The 22792-nt window shown below is 40.0% G+C and overlaps 1 protein-coding gene across 2 annotated transcripts; it reads right to left on the bottom strand.

Annotated features, from left to right (window-relative positions):
* Positions 1-1183: 1183 nt before the first annotated feature.
* msl1b (MSL complex subunit 1b) lies at positions 1184-16454 on the bottom strand. 2 transcript variants are annotated; one of them, XM_061908151.1, is made up of 9 exons: positions 16337-16454; positions 15230-15856; positions 10452-10651; positions 10043-10383; positions 9884-9948; positions 9741-9808; positions 8024-8148; positions 7889-7961; positions 1184-2055 (listed from the first exon to the last, which is right to left on the bottom strand). In XM_061908151.1, the coding sequence occupies exons 2-9, from the start codon at positions 15821-15823 to the stop codon at positions 1965-1967; spliced, it is 1557 nt and encodes a 518-aa protein (XP_061764135.1). In that variant the 5' UTR covers positions 15824-15856; positions 16337-16454; the 3' UTR covers positions 1184-1964. The 2 variants fall into 2 exon arrangements, with proteins under 2 accessions (XP_061764135.1, XP_061764134.1); XM_061908150.1 differs by having other exon boundaries at positions 9884-9999; positions 10085-10383.
* Positions 16455-22792: the final 6338 nt, after the last annotated feature.

The following is a 22792-nucleotide window of genomic DNA, read 5'->3' as shown; positions in this document are numbered from 1 at the left end:
GTAGAGATGGTCATTTTTATTCCCAAAACGTAAATAATAGTTAGAAAGAACAGTAAACGCCCACTAGTCTGTCTGACGTTTGACAATTGAAGTAAGGTTAAAAAATGTACAAAATTCACCTTGTTCCGGACGCCGTAGCTGTCAAATGGTAAATATTTCAACTATAGCGCTCGAACCTGGCAATGGTGTACAAGATGTGGATTCAGAGTTGTTTTATTGACTTTAAAAACACGAGTTTTACGAAGTAGGAAAACAACTTCCAGCCATTGTTTCTGTGACGTCATCAAAATCCAAACTGACACAGCAACTTTCTAACTCAGGAGTGTCTAAACTAAACTGTGGCCTGCAGCTCAATCTTATCGGCATGTGGCACATTTAAAATGTATATAAAAAAACATGAAAAAGTTGAATTAAAGTGCAAACAGATGTAATGTAACAAGAACATGTTGCATTGTTAACTTAGGGTTTTTTTTTTTTACATTAAAACCTAATCATGGGTAGATCTGAAGTTGATATAAACATTAAGCGATGAAATTAAAAATATACAGTAGATTAATACTTATTTCAATACTCTATTAGAAGGGTACTGTTGGATCCCTGAGATCAATATAGTTGTTTTTTAACCGCCATGGCTAAAAAAATAATGAATCAAAACCAATCGTGTTATGAATTATTGACCTATTTAAGGCTCCAATTATTTATCAAATATTCCAAATTTTGAGAAAATATTTCATATTTTCCTACTAAAAATGTTTTTTTTACAAAAAGGGCATAAAACAAAATAATTATAACCTTATGTCGATGAATGGATCTGAAATTGATCTACAGATATTTAAGCGTTGAGAGTAAAAAATAATGACTTAACACTTTAATGACCGAGACCCTTTTGAGTTCCTGGGACCTTTAATATTCATTCAAATTAAATAAAGTTTTAATGTTACAATATATATCGTAATAGTTTTGATAATGAAAAATGTCAAAATTGTCCCAGGCATGCTTTCATTTTTCAATGTTTTGTATAGCCCTTAATCACAGGTGTCTCAAAGGGCTGCACGAGCCACAATGACATCTGCAGCTCAGATTTTTCAATTTGTTGCCCTCAGTGGAAAAGGTTTGGACACCCGCGTTCTCACCAAATTCCAGTGTAGTTTCCGGCTAAAAATACTAAGATAAGACAAACAGGTTCTAAAGCATAGAGATGGTCAGTTTTATTCCAAAAAAAGGTAACTTTCAATTAGTCAACATACAATCGTTGGGGTATTGAATGTACTCAACACTTTCAACATTAAATAATAATAAAAAAATAACAGCCATGTTTTATGTACATTTCTTGAGTTATGTACAGGACTATCTATGCACTTGTACAGTATCGATCAGACTGCAGAGGCCTTGCATGAAGAGACGGGAAAGCGAAGCAAACAAAGGAAAAGTTAAGTGTCAGCCTGTTAGCACTACTAGCTAGGGACTTCTAAACAGGATCTCCCTTGTGGATTGCAGCAAGTGTTAGAACGTCATGCTGTGAAGTGCAGGAAGTCCTTTGATGAGGAGCCTGGACGCTCCATTAAGGGTTAAGCCATGCTGCCATTGCTTTACAGCTCAATGGAATCCGTGCACATGTCGAAACGAAAGAAGCGGAAGAGAAGGGTTTCGAGCCAAGATGAGGACCAGTCGATTTGTTCCGGAGGGAGGAAGCATGTGGTTGGATTTGGGTGTATGCTGAGCGTGGAGGTGGCACGGCGGTACAGTGTGTGGACTTTTCTTCACCAAAGCAGAGTGGGGGTTGGAGGTGTGTCGCTCGCTGGCGACTGTGGAGAATGTCATCTGTCGCTACTGGCTCACGTGATGTCGAACTTCCTGTGAGAGTCGTCGACATCTTGTTCCATGCCGAACCCCGGACCGTGGCGCTTCTCTTCCTTGCAGAAAGCGACAGCAGTTTTGCACGCACGCCGACGTCGCGCCCACGTTCACTTGCGACACGTCCGGTGAGGAGTGTGTTTCTTGGGAACCTCGATGCGACATCGACTGCGCTCGTCCAGCCAGGGCAGATCGAAATTCCTGCGGTACAAAATATTGTTTTTAAAGAGATTTGTCCCCCACAAGCCGATAATCTATTTTAATGGATTACGTTTCAAACGCGGAGCCTCCACGTCAATGCCCAGTCGACTACTAGTCACTTTCTGTCACAGTTCTGTATATTGTACAGTATTTTGTATTTCTATAGTGTTTTGTATATTGTACAGGATTGCCTATTATTTTTATTGGATAGCAATCTGTTTATTTCAATTGTTAGTTTTCTCTTTTACTACCTCTTGTGTTATTTATTTCACCCCATATTTGTTCCAACTACCGCACCTTAAGTTGGACTCTTTAATCTCGTTATATGCAAATATAATGACAATATAGTCCATTCTATTCTTCTCAATGCTATGGCGCGTCTTTTCCTTTCTTTCCCCGTTTGACAAGTTGTGTCCATTTTGCTAACTCAACAGGAGTCCGAGGACAACAGAGCTGGGTGCAATGGAGGAGTACATTAATGGCGCTCCGAAGTATGGAAGAATCGACGAAGCAGGCTTCGTACCACAGCATGTTTTAATTGTGATCAGACATTTCCGGAAAAATATCCCAAAGCAGCCTTATTTCACAGCGAAGAAATCCCTTCGGGCTATCCCCGTTTGCGCTTTTCTCGTCAGCCCCTCGTTTGCCGATGTAAGTACATGTTACCTACTTAAACGTTAATTATTGTAGCAATATTGTTGCTAAAGTTAAGGATTTGTGTGATTTCTGATCGTTTTTGAGGGCACCAAAGAGAGTAGTGTGTGTGAGCTTGTTGACAAAGCAGTGTACACAGGACAGTACAGCTTGTTGTTGTTTTGTCTTGTTAATAGATAGGAAGTGGACCATCACAGTACTGTATCACCCTTTTTATAATGTTCAAAGTGTACAAAACTTCACTAAAATATGCCCTTATGTCCAGTCTGGAACCCATTATTTATATTCACATGTTTTCTGTGGAGAAATTTGCTTGACTTTACAAACCTTTCCAATAACGACTGAGAACCGATTGAGTTGGTAAATTGAGGTTCCACAGTAGAGTTGGAGGTACAGTGCAGGCCAAAAGTTTGGTCACACCATCTGATCCAATACGTTTTCATGACTATCTACATGTCGGTAAATAGTCAAAAAAACATGTTTTATATTCTAGATTATTCAAAATAGCCACCCTTTGCTTACTTTTTCGCACACTATTGGCATTCTCTGGATGGGCTTCAAGAGGTAGTCACCTGAAATGGTTTTCACTCCACAGGTGTGCTTGAAGCTCATCGGGAGAATGCCAAGAATGTGCAAAGCAGTAATCAGAGCAAAGGGTGGCTATTTTGAAGAAACTAAAATATAAAACATGTTTTCAGTTATTTCACTTTTTTTTTGTGACGTACATAACTCCACGTGTTCATTCATAGTTTTGATGCCTTCAGTGACAACCTACAATGTAAATTGTCATGCAAATAAAAAAAAACACATTGAATGAGGAGGTGTGTCCAAATGTTTGGCCTGTACTGAAGGTGTGTCCTAATCAAAGATGACATCACTACTATAGACGTTCACTAATCAGTACTGAAGCTCAACTCCTCACTTCCATCTCAGAGTGTCTGCAGTACTGTAGAAACTGTGTCGTATTTTGCTCGCAAACGTACGACCCCAAAAATGGCGGCGTATCAGAACACAGACTGTAGCGGCACAGGCGTCTGCAGCGTCGGTGTGATTGTGCTGAAATTGGTCGTATTTTCTTTCTCACTGACTCCTCCCTCAAAGAGTCCCACACAATAGATGCCATGTTTGTTTACACTGGGGAACTTTAGGACCTCCGTGATGTGTTCACAGGACAGTATAGGGCTTCAAAATGTGACATGCGAATGCAATGCATTGTGGGTCTCGCTGGACTCTGACTTGCTTATTGACATGGCTGAATGGTTGTCATGAAAAAAATGGTTGTCTGGGAAAAAAAATAAATGGGGAGATCATTTCCAGCGTGCAAGCAAAGCCGAAGGAAGTTGGGTTAGCGAGCTAATAAAGAGACAGTGGATTGCAGCCATGAGACCATCAAACATGACTTTTAACGCCATCACCTGGTACATGTTGGTGTGTTCACAATAGGACTGGACAATTAATCACCTTTTTTGATTTCGAATATGGCTTTTCACAATTATGAAAATAGAAAAATCGAAACGTGAATGCAAATTCCAGAGCTTGTGACGGTGAAACAGAGGAAAAAAAGAGCGCGTCTACGAGAAGTTTGGGATGACACCATGGTTGCTACTTCATTTGACACAGCGCCAGTATGCCTTATCAGTATTTACCAAACTCAACAAAACAAGTAAGATATAGGATTTCCGTGTTACGCAGACGGAGTCACAGAATTGGCCAATAAAATGGAACCCACTGACAAACGCAAAATAATATCAGGGAAGTCAAAAAATGTGAGTGAAATGTTGTCATTGTGAGAAGGAACATTTGTTTGGGAAAATAATGTAACCGCCCTGCCAGAAACCAAACAATGTCGAGACGGCCGCTTGAATCAGCGAATAAACTACAAAGCTAAAGCTAGCAATCCATACACCCACAACACACCTCATCAGCTTGCGTTGTTGTGAACGACATCGTGGATGTAACAACATTATCGCTCATTTATCCGCGACACACCCAACTACCCTGTCCTGAACTGAACGATGTGGAGATGGCCCCTTGAAACAGCGACTAAACTAGGAAGCTAAAACTAGCAAGAACAATTCATACACCCACAACACATTTCATCTGCTTGTGTTGTTGTGAACGACATCGTGGATGTAACAGCATTATCGCTCATTTATCCGCGACACACAACTACCCTGTCCTGAACTGAACAATGTGGAGACGGCCCCTTGAAACAGCGACTAAAGTAGGAAGCTAAAACTAGCAAGAACAATTCATACGCCCACAACACATTTCATCTGCTTGTGTTGTTGTGAACGACATCGTGGATGTAATAACATCATTGTACAAACAGTGTTTGCAACTTTAAATGCGCTCTTTTTGTTTGGTTTAGCCAAGAGATGACTAAAATATTGACGATGCTGTTACAGATGTAAGATCAATGTACTAACAGCAGTCGCAACTTAAGAAGCTTTATCCTGTTTTTTTTTTTTTTTTAACAGCTTTAAGTCGCCTTTTTACTCGTCACACTGAGAACAGCAGCCCTTTTCTCCTTCACAATAACAGCGCGGTGTGCAACATCTGGTCTGACTGTGCTAACAAAATAAGGGTACCGTGCACAAGCATAATGTACTTAAAGAAATTATTGATACATTTACACAATTATTACACTTTGACCTAAAATACTGGTCAAATTGGTCCAAAGATGTATTGCACCAATATATTTCAGGACGTTTGCATTTTATTTTACACAAAAAGCTCACACTCTGATGGTAAAATACGTGTAAATAGTAAAAAACTGAATTAAAAACAATTAAAACGGAATAATTTAATTTTTATACTGCTGTTGTTTTTTAAATGTATTACTATGGTTATTATTTTACTTATTGTGTTTTATTCATTACGAACTGTACATAAACGTTTTGGTGGTACAATAAATACTCCATCCATCCATTTCTACCGCTTATTCCCTTTGGGGTAGCGGGGGGCGCTGGTGCCTATCTCAGCTACAATCGGGCGGGAGGCGGGGTACACCCTGGACAAGTCGCCATCTCATCGCAGGGCCAACACAGATAGACAGACAAGATTCACACTCACATTCACACACTAGGGCCAATTTAGTGTTGCCAATCAAAATCAACCTATCCCCAGGTGCATGTCTTTGGAGGTGGGAGGAAGCCGGAGTATCCGGAGGGAACCCACGCATTCACGGGGAGGACATGCAAACTCCATGTTTTCAAATTAATAAATAATCGTGTAATTAACCGTGATTATTATTTTAGCCATAATTGTCCAGCCCCACTTCACTGCATTTTCACAGTACTCCATTTGAATGAAAACACATTTTATTTTGTTGAACATGAGATAGGCTCTTTCGGTAGGAGAAAGAGCCTATCTCATGTTCAACAAAATAAAACGTGTTTTCATTCAACCGGTAGGAGGCCACGGGGAAGACCCAGGACACGTTGGGAAGACTATGTCTCCTGGCTGGCCTGGGAACGCCTCGTGATCCCCCGGGAAGAGCTAGACGAAGTGGCTGGGGAGAGGGAAGTCTGGGTTTCCCTGCTTAGGCTGTTGCCCCCGCGACCCGACCTCGGATAAGCGGAAGATGATGGATGGATGGATGAGATAGGCTCCATTATCCCCCGCAATCCCAAAAGGGACAAGCGGTATAAAATGGATGGATGGATGTAGCATTTTGTAGGATGTTAGCTTGGTGCGGGTTACGAACAAGGCGCGGTGTTGGAGGGAAAAAGCAACAGCCCTATTCATAGGTGAATAATTGAGAATACTTTAAATCAGGGGTCTCAAACTCAATTTACCTCAGGGACAATGGATGCAGAGTCTGGGTGAGGCTGGGTCGCAAGAAAAAATATCTTTAAAAAAAATTTCATACTCCTCAGCATATCTAGTTGTATAATGACCTTTCAAATTGTATACCTTGTGCACCGCAACTTTCTCTGGGCAAATAAGACACTTCGGGTTGCCCCTGTGCTCAACAAAGTAATATTGCATCTCCCACTTTTCCTGGAATTGTCTTTGCTCATCACTAACCTTTCTCTTCACTGCAGGCTTTGAAAAAGGCACGTTTGGGGTTGTGGAAAATATTTTTATTTAGTCAACGCATGGAGAATAATGTTATTTTCGCCGTGTGTGTCGTTCCGCTTTTCCTCCCTACAGCAACACGGCGGTCGGATAATAGCCGGCCGGGAAAATATAGTACACATAGCGAGCGCAAAAAAGTGACTGCTCCCAGAGTGTTATCCGGCGTCATATAGAAATACATGTAGTGTTCATCGTGTGAAGCAATGCAAATTAAACAATAAAAAAAAAAAAAAAATAACAGTATGAATTGGTCCAGGTTATCGGGGACTGTTATTACTGACGGACAGGTGTCGCAGTGTGATTGCAGTCAGGCACTTAAGAAAACCCTCGTTTCCGGGGCAACGTCTGCCGCTTTCACTCATTTGCCGCTTTTCCACTAACCCAGGGGTAGGCAACCCAGAACATTGAAAGACGGGACCCAAATAACACAATGCCGTCAAGCGGCATTCATATAAAACGTGCGGGCCGCATTAACATTAAACCTTATTAAGGTGGGAGCCGCAAAATAACGTCTGAGACTCCTGCTTTAAATATTCCCTACATTAGTGCACAGTGTATTTTCGACGTGAAACATATTTAGTTTCCCCTGGGGACACCACAAAGTCCCAAGTCGTATTGACTTACCACTGTAAGGACCACAGTCTTCTCTTTCTGATGTCAAATTCCGAGGTTTTGCACACCTCTAATGTTGGTTTGTCGTGACCCATTCCGAAATGTTAACAGTCAGTTTTTATACAGGCTGACGACAGATACATGACTCGTATATTTGACGTGCTCCTATGGATAAATTCCACCAATTGGACTTCTTTTCAAGGTGACAAGCCTTTGTAACAGAGAGATTCCAGTTTGTTTTGGTACGGTCTTCAGATTTTTTTTCTTTCGTACGATCCTTATGAATCAAGTTTGTTGCTCTCTCTCTCACACACACCAAATCACGATCCCTGTGGTAATCTCGTCTCATTGGAGCCTTTTTTTAAACCAGCTATCGGCGCCATTTTCTAATGTTATGGGATTTATCAGTGTGGTGTCGTATTTCCGCACTCCTAGTTCTCAACAGGTAGTTTGGAAAGCGGAAGGTTCCAGCAGAGTGACTTACTGTTGTGAGAGTTTGGGCAAGGGCCGGCCAAACGCCACCACGGGCAAGAAGGGCGTGATCATGATGGCTTCAACTGGCAGGAAGAAAAAGGTTTGAGTAAAATGCCGGCGAGGTACAACTGCACCACATACGCACCATCTTCCGTGTCCGGGTAGAAGGACGAGAGCTCGGGCTCCGTCTCCTGAATGATTTTCTTCCTGTTCATGCGCTGCTGCAAACGCTGAAACATGCGCTGCTCTCTGATTCGCTGGATGTCCCACCTGACCAGAAGAAGCTTGTTATTTTCCTCACTCAGCTTACAGCCGCACTAGAATATAAATATTAGGGACGAGCGATAAAACGATATCAGTATATATCGCGATAGACAAGTAAGGGGGATCCATAAAATGTTTGATAATTTCTTTTCTTCTTCATCAGAAGAAAGTGGAAGTATGAAAGCAAGGTTGGTTGCATGAACACAGGCACTTGTTCTCTGGTAACCGAGCAATGCAGAAAATTATCACATGACACGCTAACAGCCAATCGGGTAACAACAGTATCAACTACCAAGTTTGGTTGATTCTTTGCATTGAGTGAAAAGAGTAAGTCAAAAAGAGAAAAAGTTTTTGGGTTTTTTTCAAAAGGGACCTTAGTCAGACCAATGTGGTCTCCAAATGATGCAAAGCAAGGCCGCTAATATCTCGCCACCTTAGCCGCGCTCACCCTTTAGAGCACAGCTGTAACTTCCTGAAACTAAACCTGCAGATAATAGTTCTCAGGTTTCTCTGTTTACATTTTCACACGTTGCACTTTTTTCTTACACTTTAATAAACATTTTTTACATATTCCTTAATTTTAAGTGTTGGCATTTCCCTTTTGCCTTGGTTGCTGAGGGATTATAATCAGAGGAAGTTATATTTTAAATAAAAATGTTTACATTGAATGTATATTTTCTCCTGCTCCTTATTTTCTATAAGCCATACTACAATAATAATTAATACAAATATTTTTTTAAATAATATTAACAATAATTATCGATATCAACTGATAAAAAACACTTGTATTGTGATGTAGTTTTCAGCCATGTTGCCTCGCCCCAACATAATAAATTCAGACTATAAGCCACTACATTTTTCCTACACTTTGGACCCATCAGCTTTTAAAACGCTGTGGTTAATTTATGGATTTTTCTTTACTGAAGGCCAAAATGCAAATAGTTAGAAAATATATATATACATGGAAAACATGGAAAAGCTGTTTTGTTTGTGCTAAGGTGTCATATTTGGTCAAGTTAGCTCACTGGACGTGCTGCAGTGCCCTTCTTTTTAAACAGAGCTTTCAACCGGAAGTTCAAGTGCCAGTCGGTAGTTTTGCCATCCATAGCTTTTCTACTCATATGGATTCTTCATTCGTCACTCCAAGCCACATTTGTTAAGTTTTACAATACAACCAAAAAAATTCTTTCTTACTAAACGTTCCCATGTGAGATGTCTGTAGGAGTGTTTTCATGCATATTTGTCCATGCTATAGTAATGTAACAACGCTAGCATCAATATCATTAGCAAATATGCTAACACGTTTAAGAGTGTTTGTGTTAGTATTATAAACTTACAATGGCATTATTTTTGTATGGTTTCAGTTTACACAAATTCCTCAGTAAATTCACCAAAGCGACACTGTAGAGTTATTGAGTCTGTTTAGCTAATTGGAGAGCTAGCTTCTGCAGTTAGTGGGCCAATGACGATGACTTCTGTTTTGTTTGATCAGCCGTTTTACTGCTGTGTTACAGACACCGTTTGAAAACAATTAAGGTATGTAGATAAACTACAGCTTGTATAGTCCAAAAAACACTGTAACAGCGCATAGCGCTCACCTCTTCCTCCTCTTCTCGTCCAGCTCCAGCTTGGCGTGCCGCTTCAGAAAGACGCCGTCGTCCAGCGGCTGGGAGGGGTTAGAAGACGCATCACAAGTCATCTTCTTTCACGTCAACATCAGCTCAGCGTTCGTTCTTCTTACCTCTTGGGGGTTAAAGGCTAAATCCTCACCCAGCGGCTCCATGACATTTTCCCTCCAAGACGGAACTGAGAGGCGGCACGAAGACGGGAAAAGGAAGTTAATCATGGATTGCGAATCTGAAGGACATAGTGATTGAAGGCGAATATAAGTCAGGCTTACAAACAATCAGCACATCATGTACTACTTGAGTAGTCCACTCACTGGCCACCTCTTCCTCCTTTTTAGGGGAAGTCTCACTTCGCAGAGGGGACAGAGGAGGTTGGTTCCAGCAGCACAGGTACATCTCTGTGGTGGACATAAAAGGCAGGTCGTCCATCTGACAGCCCGTCTCCGCCTCCTCTTTGCACACAAGCCTTGCGGGGGCGCCCTTCTCAGGCGTTTCCTTATTACGCAGCTCTCGCTGGGTCGGAGAAGACGGCCGACTGTCTGGCTTCTGATGACTGAGCTTGGCGCTCTTCCCCCGCGACTTCTGGAGTTTGGGATCTCCGAAGCAGGACTTCCTGCGTGCCCACAAGTACAACCGTTAACAGCCGGAAGCACTTTAATTTCTTTCTTTTCATCCTTTTACCTCTTTTGACCTTTGCTGCTGCGACTTAAAGGCAGCAGATCGGATGGATTGGGCTGTGGACTTTCCTCTACGTCCAGGTCCCACATGTCCTCCTTGTCCGGGGTCCATGGCTCCAGGGGCTGGAAAAGCCGCTTGTCGCGTGGCGTGTCCTTCCTGGTGAGCTGCAAGCGGCGCTCCATGCGCTCGATACGAGCCAGCAGCTGCAAACCGCAGGGACAAAAAACTTAATTACAAAAAAAAAAATGAAACAGTTCACTAATTCTAGTCACCTTTAGACTCTCTAACTGAAACCTAATAAGCAGGTTATCATTTAGGGTTAATAATAAAATCAGACTTGAACTTTATCAATCAATCAATCAGTTTAATTATATAGCCCTAAATCACTAGTGTCTCAAAGGGCTGCACAAACCACAACATCCTCCTCGGTAGAGCCCACACAAGGGCAAGGAAAACTCACCCCAGTAGGACTACCAGCCACATTAGGTCAATAACATCAGCAGCTTTTAACCAGCTAAAAAATATTTTTTAAACTAGAGGAATAATGTCTAAATCAAACTTAGAAAGACTAGTCCATGCCTTGGTCTCCAGCAGTTTAGACTACTGTCATGGCCTTCTCACTGGGCTCACTAAACCAGCTGTAAAGCAGCTGCAGTACGTCCAAAATGCTGCTGCTAGAGTCCTGCTTAAAACCAGTAAATAGGACCATATTAGTCCAGTGCTTGGGTCACTGCAATGGCTTCCTGTTGCTCGGAGAACAGACTTTAAAACGGAGACAGTCTTTTGTACACTCCTTGTTTTAAGAACCATGTGAAACATCTCAGGCTCTGAGAACCTCAGGGAGTGGTCTCCTGCTGCTGCCTAGAGCCAGGACCAAACACAGTGAAACTGTGTTACATATTTATGCTCCTAAGATCTAGAATAGTCTTCCTGAAGATGTGGGACACGCCTCAACGTTCGCAAAGTTCAAAACCAGCCTGACAACACTTCTATTTGAAAGTATTTTGTCTTGCACAATTGATTGCTTTCATTTTTTTATCAATTCTGATTGTTCTTGCGATGATTGCATTTTCTGATTTTAGTATAAAATATGATTGTATATTTTTGTTTTTGACTTATTTTAATTCTCTGTAAGCACTTTGAATTTACTTGTGAGGGTGTACCCCGCCTTCCACCCGAATGCAGCTGAGATAGGCCCCAGCGCCCACGAAAGGGACAAGGGGTAGAAAATGGATGGATGGATTGTACTCCATAAATAGACTTGCCATGCCTCTTGCCACGGGTTTCAAATGTAATAACAGCAGCCCCATCTAGTGTGCAAAAGAAGAAGAGCTTGCGGAATTGCTGAATTGATAGTACCTTTTATTTACTGTCTTTTAATCAGAGGTTGGTAGTAGGGCTGGACAATTAATCAAAATGTTGATTTTGAATATGACTTCTCACGATCATGTAGATATAATAATCGAGAAAAAAAACGAGCCGCGCAAAGTGCATGCAAATTCATGAGGAGCAAATTGATGAAATGTCATTATGTTTATGCATAATCAATAATCACTAAACAATAAAAGTAAGGCATATCCATGTTACCATAACAGAGGACGCAGACACAGAATTGGCCAATAAAACAGAACCCGTTTTTAAAGGCAGAATATCGGGGAAGTTGACAAATGAAAGTGAAACGTTGTCATTGTGAGGAGAAGGAACATTTGTTTGGGAAAATATAGTGTACTGTACCGCTCATTCATCCCCGACAGACTGAACCGCCCCTTTCCTGAACTAACAATGTCGCGACGGCCCCTTGAAACAGCAACTAAACTAGAAAGCTAAAGCTAGCAAGAACAGTCCATAGACCCACAACACCTCTCATCTGCTTGTGTTGTTGTGAACCACATCATGGATGTAAACATCAATGTGCAAACAGGACAACAGTCCCAACTTGAGAGGCTTTTTTTTTTTTTTTACAGCCTCGTGTAGCCTCTTTACTTGTCAAGTTGAGAACAGCACTCTTACTCAGTCCCTCCACAATAATAGCGCGGTGCACCACTGTCCGCGCTAACAAAATAAAGGTTCCCAAAAAATTACCTGACACAAAAAATGTACTTAAAGCACTTATTGATACATTTACACAATGATTATGCTTTGACCTAAAACACTGGTCAAAATTGTCCAAAGATGTACTGCACCACTAAATGTGGGGATTTTTGAATTTAACTAACTCATTTTATTTGAAGCAAAAACAGCATATGATGATGAAATAAATGTAGAAGGTAAAAAACTGAATTAAAAACTAAAAAAATAACTGAATTTGTGTTTTTTATATTGCAATTTTTATTTAAATGTTTTTTTATTTCTTTATTTATTGTTACTTGGTTTTGTTACTCATCTATATCGGTTGTATTAAAACCATAATTTAAAGTTGAGTTTTGGTAGTACAATGAATACCGTACTCATGTTTACAAAATAATGAATAATCGTGTAATTAATCACGATTACAATATCAATCCAAACATTCATGATTATTATTTTTGCCATAATCCTCTAGCCCTAGTTGTTAATGATGTGCTACATCTACTCAGCTATATTTGATTAAGAAACATATTGTATAAATTGTACTTGTCAGAGTGGTTTTATGCAACATACTTTTTACTTTTACTATCGTAGTATTTTTTGTGAAGAAAACCTACTTTTGAGTTCCATTCTGATAGCTATTTATTTATCTCATTAGCTTTATTAGTGTATCTTTTATTTTGTATTAATATATATACATATATATATAAACACAAATATATACATTTTTTATACACTATAAACTACATATTTCATTTTTTTTTATATATATATACACATATAAATTATGCATGTATATTTTTATATCTTTGTTATTTTATCTTCTCTTATGTATTTATATTAAACATTATTAAATATTACTATATATATATATATATATACATACATATATATAAATTATAAATTTTATAGAATTAATTATCATCTTTATTAATATATTATATTTTATTATTATCATAATTATATGAATCCATAATCTATTAATTACATTAATTTGTCTGTAAGAGAGACTTGTGTCATATCACTATTTTACGCCGTTCCACCAATCAAACGAAGCCTGGGAGTCACATGACCGCACTCAAACCACACACTGTAACATGACGCCATAACTTTTCAATGTTAACTTACAAACTATGAAAAAGAACATTTACATTATCATCACTGTCAGTAGAAATGTTTACATTTCATAAATCAGAAGCCACCCAGTACTTGAGTACTTTTTTCACTGAAGACTTGAGTAATTATTTGGACTACTACTTTGTACTTGAGTCATATTACTCTAAAGCAGGGGTATCAAAAGTGCGCCACATAGCTAACAATTTAACGGCCTACGGCACAATCTTTAGCATTCTAATAATGCTATCTTTTTTCCTAATTTAGCAGGTATAAACCTCTGCTTCATATATTTTGTTACTTAAATTTTATCATTAGCATGCTAGCTTTTTAAAGCAAATTTTGTAACAAGCTACTTGATGCATGCTAGCATTAGAAACCTATTTTTCCAGGTATACATCTCCGACTAATATATTTTGGTACTTCATGCATGTTACAGTTCGCATTTTTGCATGCTAACATTTAGCACATTGGCATTTTTTAACTAATTAAGCAGGTATAGACTTCAATGTCATATTTTAGTATTTCACTAATGCTAGGCTATGCTAACAGAATGTTGTTAGCATGCCTTCATTAGCTCATTTCGCACATATTTTTTAAGTTATGCTAACATTATATTGCTAGCATGCTAGCTTTTTTTTTTAGCTCATTTTGCACATATTTTTTTATTTTACGCTATCCAGACAGCATGCTGTTAGCATTTCAGCTCAGCTTTAGCTATACAGCAATCACAAAATGTATACCGAAATTGCATTTTCTAGTACTCTGAAATATGTATATATTCAATGTTTCAAAATGCAACACAGAACGACACAGGGGGTCCTTCATACCGACAGCCATCAGACTGTATGATGCATATGTCCTTCATGACTGCACTTAAATGTAAAATATATGTAGAATATATTAATATTATTCATATACCATATTTCCTTGAATTGCCACAGGGCATATAGTATGCGTCTGCCTTGAATTACTGCCGGGTCAAACTCGCTTCCCAAAATAATTAGCGCATGCTTAGTATTACCGCCTGGTCAAACTCGTGACGTCACGAGTGACACTTCCCCTGTCATCATTTTCAAAATGGAGGAGGCTGATTTCAATACCGGTAATTTGAAATTGTATAAAGGGAAGAAGATTAAGAGCTATTCAGTAGGATTTAAGGTCCAAGCTTACATCACACTCACATTTTTACTGCATACCTTTGGTAAGTGCCGGGGTGAGAAGAGGTTTTAAAATAATTAGCGCATGCTTATTTTTACCGCATGCCTTTGGTAAGCGCAGGAGTGAGAAGCGTTTTAAATTAATTAGCGCCCCTGCGGCAATTCAAGGAAATACGGTTTTATGTATATAATATGATATATATTATTTATTATTGTCTATTGTGAGCTAACTGTGGTGCTGAATTTTCCCCCGGGGTCAATAAAGTACTTTCTATTCTATATCATACTGGTTATGAAGGCGAAAAAACTACCAAAATGGCCCCCGCATCTTTTGATTTGTCAGTCATTGGCCCTCGTTGGAAAAAGTTTGGGTACCCCTGCTCTAGAGTAACGGTAATTTTACATGAGTTCAAGCAATTGCAGCGTGTTAGCGTTCCATACCGTGTCTTTGTCCGCTTTGAGCTCATCGATCTCCTTGTCCTTGGACTGCAGCTGCTGTTGCTGCTGCTCGATGAGGTCCAGCTGCAGCAGCAGGATCTGCCGCAGACAGTTGGCCTGCGTGTGCGGGTTGGCCGGGCTCTTCCTGATGTTCTTCCACTTGCCCTCGGACAAGACCTCGATGGACGCGGCGCCGAGAACCCCCGGGACGACTCCCTTGACGCTCTCGGCGCCGCCGTCCTTGGGGGCATTGTTCAAAACCATGTGCGGGTTTTCCATGCTGTCCACGGAGAGGGGTTTACCTTTCACCGGGGTTCCCTCACCCCCCATCGGTCTGACTGGGGACAGTATCCCCGCGGTTTTGGCGTCAGCTTGAAGTGCTTGCGAGACTTTGCTGCTCATGGAAGTCTGCTCCAAGCACTTCGACTTGCTGGGGGTCTCGGCGCGCCGGAAGTGCTGGGCGTCCAACACGAAGCCACAGGACTCCCTCTTGAGGCTGACGGGGCGCAAGGTGGCGGCGTTAAAGGATGTTCTGTGGACGCTGTCAGCGTTCTGCTTGGACCCCGACTGAGGACCCGAGGAGGCTCTCATGCTCATGGCTGGTCATCGTGCAACCGCAGCATGCTGCCCCTGCAGGAATGGACACAAACGAAGTCATGTGGCGTCTTTGTGTTTGTTTATGATGTGCATGTCATGCCTGCGTCGACAACTAAGAGTCCAATGGGGGGAGGTGTTACGTCAAGAGTGCTTGATCGCGTCCTCCTTTTCTTCAGAGGCGCACGCCGGGTTTGAATTTCAAGCTACTGTACCTACGCACACACGCAGCAAATGACCACAGCAACTAGCGCCTGCTCAAGTCAGTGTCGTTGTGTGTGCGGGGAGACGTTTTAATGGCGGGACTCGGGAGCGGCAGAGAAGCACGCAGGCAGCTCCTCCATTTTAGCTCCCCATGAAAAACAATAACAGCTAAGCTAGCTGGCTAACGCTAGCATGCTAGCTCAGCCGACAAAACGCGCGTCCAAACCGACGCTGTTGTATGAAGCGCGTCTATAAACGCACAAATATCACTGGCATGTGTTTACCGGCATTATGTTCTATTTTGGGGCTCACCCGCGTTATAAGTCAAGTCCACCAGCAATTGTGTTCATGTTCCCTCCTCAAGTCTTCTTTTAAAGCGGACACCACTGCGCATGCGCACTGTCTTGCCTGCGTTGAGGTTGCTATGATTATACGCGCATGCGCAATGGCACGACTGCCAATGGCTATTTGATTGATTGATTGATACTTTTATTAGTAGATTGCACAGTTCAGTACATATTCCGTACAATTGACCACTAAATGGTAACACCCGAATAAGTTTTTCAACTTGTTTAAGTCGGGGTCCACGTTAATCAATTCCATCCATCCATCCATCCATTTTCTACAATCGGGCGGAAGGGATGTACACCCTGGACAAGTCGCCACCTCATCGCAGGGCCAACACAGATAGACAGACAACACTCACAGTCACATTCACACACTAGGGCCAATTTAGTGTTGCCAATCAACCTATCCCCAAATTCATAGTGCAAATATATACTATCAGCATAATACACTCATCACACAGGTTAATCATCATAGTATATACATTGAATTATTTATATTATTTACAATCCGGGGGTGGGATGAGGAGCTTTGGTTGAAACATTTGTGATCAAAATCATTCAACCCCCTCACAATTTTGGTGTTTTAGCAAGTAGGACATTTATTCCGTATTTTGTTTATAGTCATATCAAATAAAGATACATTAAATAGAAAAATGCAACTTGAATTACATTATATTTTGTAACATACCAAACAGTGTCATTTCTCTTAATATCTCATTGACAAAGTTATTCAACCCCTTGAAGATCATAACTCTTAAGAACAGAATTTGAATAAGGTCTTTTCAATCAGGCATTGAAAACACCTGTAGATGTGATTAGAACTATAACGAGCAACAATTAAACTGATTGAAAAACACTGTGAGGCTCAGCTTCTTGTAGATGGTCAATGGTGTATTTGCAACATAGTGAAGTCCAGGGAGTGGTCAAAGAAGTCAAGAGAGGAGGTAATTTCTCTTCATAAGAAAGGATATGGATATAAGAAAATAGCAAAGACATTACACATTCCAAGAGACACAGTTGGTAGCATAATTCGCAAGTTCAAAGCTAAAGGCACAGTGGAAACACTACCTGGGCGTGGTAGAAAGAGGATGCTGTGTGCAACTGCTGTCCGGTAGTTGAAGCGTACAGTGGGGAAAAACCCCCGGGTAACAGCTGAGGAACTACTATAGGACATTGCAGAGGGGGGAACGCAGGTTTCGTCCCAGACAATAAGGCGCCCACTACGAGATGAAGGCCTCCATGCCAGAACTCCCAGGCGCACCCCACTTCTGACTACCAGGCACAAGAAAAATAGACTCCAGAATGCCAGAAATCATCTGGACAAGCCCCAAAGGTTTTGGGAAACTGTTTTATGGAGTGATGAGACAAAACTGGAACTCTTTGGGCCAATGAATCAACGTCATGTCTGGAGGAGAATAAATGAAGCTTACAAAGAGAATAACACCTTGCCTACTGTTAAGCATGGTGGGGGGTCAATCATGCTCTGGGGCTGTTTCTCTGCCTCAGGTAGCGGGAATCTCCAGCGCGTTCAAGGCATTATGAATTCTATTTCCTACCAGGATATATTAGCTGCTAATGTCATGAAGTCAGTGACGAAGCTGAGGCTTGGGAGACGTTGGACCTTTCAACAGGACAACGATCCCAAGCATACCTCCTAATCAACATCAGAGTGGTTGCAGAAGAAGGGCTGGAAGACTCCGGAGTGGCCTTCACAGTCGCCAGACCTAAATCCTATAGAAAACCTGTGGTGGGACTTGAAGAAGGCAGCTGCAGCACGCAAGCCCAATAATATGAATGAACTGGAGGCCTTTGCCCAAGAGGAATTGGCTAAAATACCTGTAGATGGTTGCAAGAAGCTTGTGTCCGGTTATGTATCACGTTTGAAGGATGTAATTACTGCCAAAGGGTGTTCTACTAAGTACTAAAGATGCATGTAACTAGGGGGTTGAATCATTTTGTCAATGAGATATTAAGAAAAATGTCCTTTTTTGGTATTTTGTAAAATACAGTGTTACAATTTAAGTTGCATTTGTCTATTTGACACATCTTTATTTGATATGACTATAAACAAAATACGGAATAAATGTCCAACTTGCTAAAACACCAAAATTGTGTGGGGGTTGAATGATTTGGATCACAACTGTATCAGTACTTCAGTCATCAACAATTGCATCAACAGAGAAATGGACATTGAAACAGTGTAGGTCTTACTTAGTAGGATATGTACAGCCAGCAGAGAAAATAGTGAGTTCAGATAGCATAAGAGCAACTAAATACATTAGAAGTACATTTGATTATTTACATTAGGTTATTTATAATCCGGGGAGATGGGATGTAAATGGAGGAGGGTATTAGTAAAGGGTTGAAGTTGCCTGGAGGTGTTGTTTTAGAGCGGTTTTGAAGGAATATAGAGATGCACTTACTTTTATACCTGTTGGGAGTGCATTCCACATTGATGTGGCATAGAAAGGTAATGAGTTAAGACCTTTGTTGGATCGGAATCTGGGTTTAACGTGGTTTGTGGCTAATGTGATCACTCTTACAGAAATGAACACAAATATTATGGAAGCCCGTTTCCGCCACTAAAACAAAAATACCCCAATTGTACGCCATAATTATGAGATGAAAACTCGAAATCACGAGATTAAAAAGTCCTAAAAGTACGAGAGAAAAAAATAAATGATGAGTTTTAAACTCATAATTATGAGATTATAAAGTCGAAATCACGAGCTCCACCCATCCATCCATTTTGTAACGATCGAAATCACGAGATACAAATCGAAATAACGAGATAATAAGTAAATTATCTGAGAAAAGAATGATAATTATGATACTTTCTATATCATCTATCTATCTCTACAACAGGGGTCACCAACCTTTTTGAAACAAAGAGCTACTTCTTGGGTACTGATTAATGCGAAGGGCTACTAGTTTGATACACACTTAAATAAATGGCCAGAAATAGCCAATTTGCTCAATTTACCTTTAATAAATAAATGATATATATATAAAAAATTTGTATTTCTGTCTGTCATTCCGTTGTACATTTTTTTTCCTTTTACGGACGTTTTTTTGTAGAGAATAAATGATGAAAAAACCACTTAATTGAACGGTTTGAAATAAGGAGAAAACAGGGAAAAAAATTAAAATTAAATTTTGAAACATAGTTTATCTTCAATTTCGACTCTTTAAAATTAAAAATTCAACCGAAAAAAAGAAGAGAAAAACTAGATAATTTGAATCTTTTTGAAAAAATTAAAAATAATACTTTACGGAACATCATTAGTAACTTTTCCTGATTAAGATTAATTTTAAAATTTTGATGACATGTTTTAAATAGGTTAAAATCCAATCTGCACTTTGTTAGAATATATAACAATCTAGACCGAGCTATATTTCTAACAAAGACATTATTTCTTCTAGATTTTCCAGAACAAAAATTTTAAAAGAAATTCAGAAGACTTTAAAATAGGATTTAAATTTGATTTAAATCTGCGTTCAAAAGACTCCGGCTTATTAGTGATTCCTAAAGCCCAAAAAAAGTCTACGGGCTACAGAGCGTTTTCCGTTCGGGCTCCAGTACTCTGGAATGCCCTCCTGGTAACAGTTCGAGATGCTACCTCAGTAGAAGCATTTAAGTCTCCCCTTAAAACTCATCTGTATACTCTAGCCTTTAAATAGACCTCCTTTTTAGACCAGTTGATCTGCCGCTTCTTTTCTTTTTCTCCTATGTCCCCCCCTCCCTTGTGGAGGTGGTCCGGTCCGATGACCATGGATGAAGTACTGGCTGTCCAGAGTCGAGACCCAGGATGGACCACTCGTCGGGACCCAGGATGGACCGCTCGCCTCTGTATCGGTTGGGGACGCTGCTGCTCCGCCTCCGCTTGGGATGGTTTCCTGTGGACAGGACTCTCGCTGCTGTCTTGGATCCGCTTTGAACTGAACTCTTGCGGCTGTGTTGGAGCCACTATGGATTGAACTTTCACAGTATCATGTTAGACCCGCTCGACATCCATTGCTTTCGGTCCCCTAGAGGGAAGGGTGGTTGCCCACTTCTGAGGTCCTCTCCAAGGTTTCTCATAGTCAGCATTGTCACTGGCGTCTCACTGGATGTGAATTCTCCCTGCCCACTGGGTGTGAGTTTTCCTTGCCCTTTTGTGGGTTCTTCCGAGGATGTCATAGTCGTAATGGTTTTTACAGCCCTTTGAGACATTTGTGATTTAGGGCTATATAAATAAACATTGATTCTATCGATTTTCTAGATTTGCCAGAATATTTTTGGGGAATTTTTATCATAAGTTTGAAGAAATATTTCACAAATATTCTTCGTCGAAAAAACAGAAGCTAAAATGAAGAATTAAATTAAAATGTATTTATTATTCTTTACAATAAAAAACAAAAAAATTACTTGAACATTGATTTAAATTGTCAGGAAAGAAGAGGAAGGAATCTAAAAGGTAAAAAGGTATATGTGTTTAAAAATCCTACAATCATTTTTAAGGTTGGATTTTTTTCTCAAAAATTGTCTTTCTGAAAGTTATAAGAAGCAAAGTAAAAAAATTAATTAATTTATATAAACAATTGAAGACCAAGTCTTCAAAATATTTTCTTAGATTTTCAAATTCTATTTGAGTTTTGTCTCTCTTAGAATGAAAAATGTCGAGCAAAGCGAGACCAGCTTGCTAGTAAATAAATACAATTTAAAAAAATAGAGGCAGCTCACTGGTTAGTGCTGCTATTTGAGCTATTTTTAGAACAGGCCAGCGGGCGACTCATCTGGTCCTTACGGGCGACCTAGTGCCCGCGAGCACCGCGTCGGTGACCCCTGCACTACAAGAAGGGACAGAGCCGCCTCTACTTCCTCAGGAGGCTAGGTTCTTTCAACGTCTGAACAAAGATGTTGAAGATGTTCTACGAGTCGGTGGTGGCGGACGCCTTCTTGTACGCCGTGCCCTGCTGGGACAGCGGCCTGAGAGTGAGGGACACAAACAGACTGGACAAGCTGGTAAGGCCAGTAACGTGGTGGGAGTGGAGCTGGACTCTCTGGCGGTGGTGTCAGAGAGGAGAAGTCTAGCAAAACTCCTAGCCATTATGGACAACACCTCCCACCCACTACACTCGGACCTTGTGGAGAGAATGAGCACGTTCAGTGGAAGGCTCAGACTCCCAAAAAGCAACACGGAACGACACAGGAGGTCCTTCATACCGACAGCCATCAGACTGTATAATGCATATGTTCCTTCTTGACTGCACTGAAATGTATAATATATGTAGAATACATTCATACTATTCATATATTATATATATGATATATATTATACATTATTTATTATTATTATTGTCTATTGTGAGTGAACTGTGGTGCTGAATATTCCCCAGGGATCAATAAAGTACTTTCTATTCTATTCTATTCTATTCTATTCTATTCTATTCTATTCTATTCTATTCTATTCCATAAGTATGATTTATCTCATGAATTGATTAACGTGGGCCCCGACTTAAACAAGTTGAAAAACTTATTCGGGTGTTACCGTTTAGTGGTCAATTGTACGGAATATGTACTGTACTGTGCAATCTACTAATAAAAGTCTCAATCAATCAATCAAAAACTCATGAATTAGATTTTTTTAATCTCATATTTGTGAGATTTTATCTCGTAATTTCCACTTTCTTATTTTAAGATTCGACTTTTAATCTCATAATCATGACTCATCTCATATTACGACCGTTTATCTCATAATTATGATTTTGTATCTCATAATTATGACTTCTGATCTCGTAATTTGGGCTTTATCTCATAATTTTGACAGTTTGTATCTCATAATTCTGTCAGTCTGTCTAAATATTAAAATTTTTGAGTCATAATTTCGATTTTTGTCCCGTAATTAGGATTGTAAAACTCAAGAATTTACCATGAATTGATTACATGGACCCCGACTTAAAGAAGTTGAAAAACTTATTCGGGTGTTACCATTTAGTGGTCAATTGTACGGCATATGTACTCTACTGTGCAATCTACTAATAAAAGGCCCAATCAATCAATCAATCAATCAATCAACCAATCAATCAAGAAAATGGATGGATGGATCATTTTGATTTTTCATTGGAGTATTTTTTTGTGGCGGGAAAAGGCTTCCTTAGAAACAACCCAAAATAGATTTTGATAAATAAATCCACTATAATGATGGGGAATAATTCTGCCATACAATAACATTTTTTTTATATATATTCAATTATCAGTACGTGAAATTCATTCACATTTCAATTAGACATACGTATATGCATTTCAAACAGCTATAATCTGAATTGTTGTATCCCTAATAATCGGTGCGGTAATAATAATATATATATTGCAGTTCCCACGATAAAATTATGCAATAACTCACACAAACAGGGCTGCTATACTCTCCAATCCTCTAGA

The sequence above is a fragment of the Nerophis ophidion genome, linkage group LG08 (genome assembly GCF_033978795.1).
Source record: "Nerophis ophidion isolate RoL-2023_Sa linkage group LG08, RoL_Noph_v1.0, whole genome shotgun sequence".
NCBI classification, from domain to species: Eukaryota; Metazoa; Chordata; class Actinopteri; order Syngnathiformes; family Syngnathidae; genus Nerophis; species Nerophis ophidion.
The sequence above is the reverse complement of the archived record's forward strand: the minus strand, read 5'-3'. Positions and strand labels throughout refer to the sequence as shown.

Excerpts from the sequence above, each read along its gene's own strand:
- msl1b (XM_061908150.1), bottom strand. The coding sequence starts at position 15,823 with ATGAGCATGAGAGCCTCCTCGGGTCCTCAGTCGGGGTCCAAGCAGAAC. Across the intron at positions 10,652-15,229 it reads TCAAAGCGGACAAAGACACG|CTGCTGGCTCGTATCGAGCG; the intron begins GTATGGAACGCT and ends TGCGGTTTGCAG. Across the intron at positions 10,384-10,451 it reads AGCAGCAAAGGTCAAAAGAG|GAAGTCCTGCTTCGGAGATC; the intron begins GTAAAAGGATGA and ends GTGGGCACGCAG.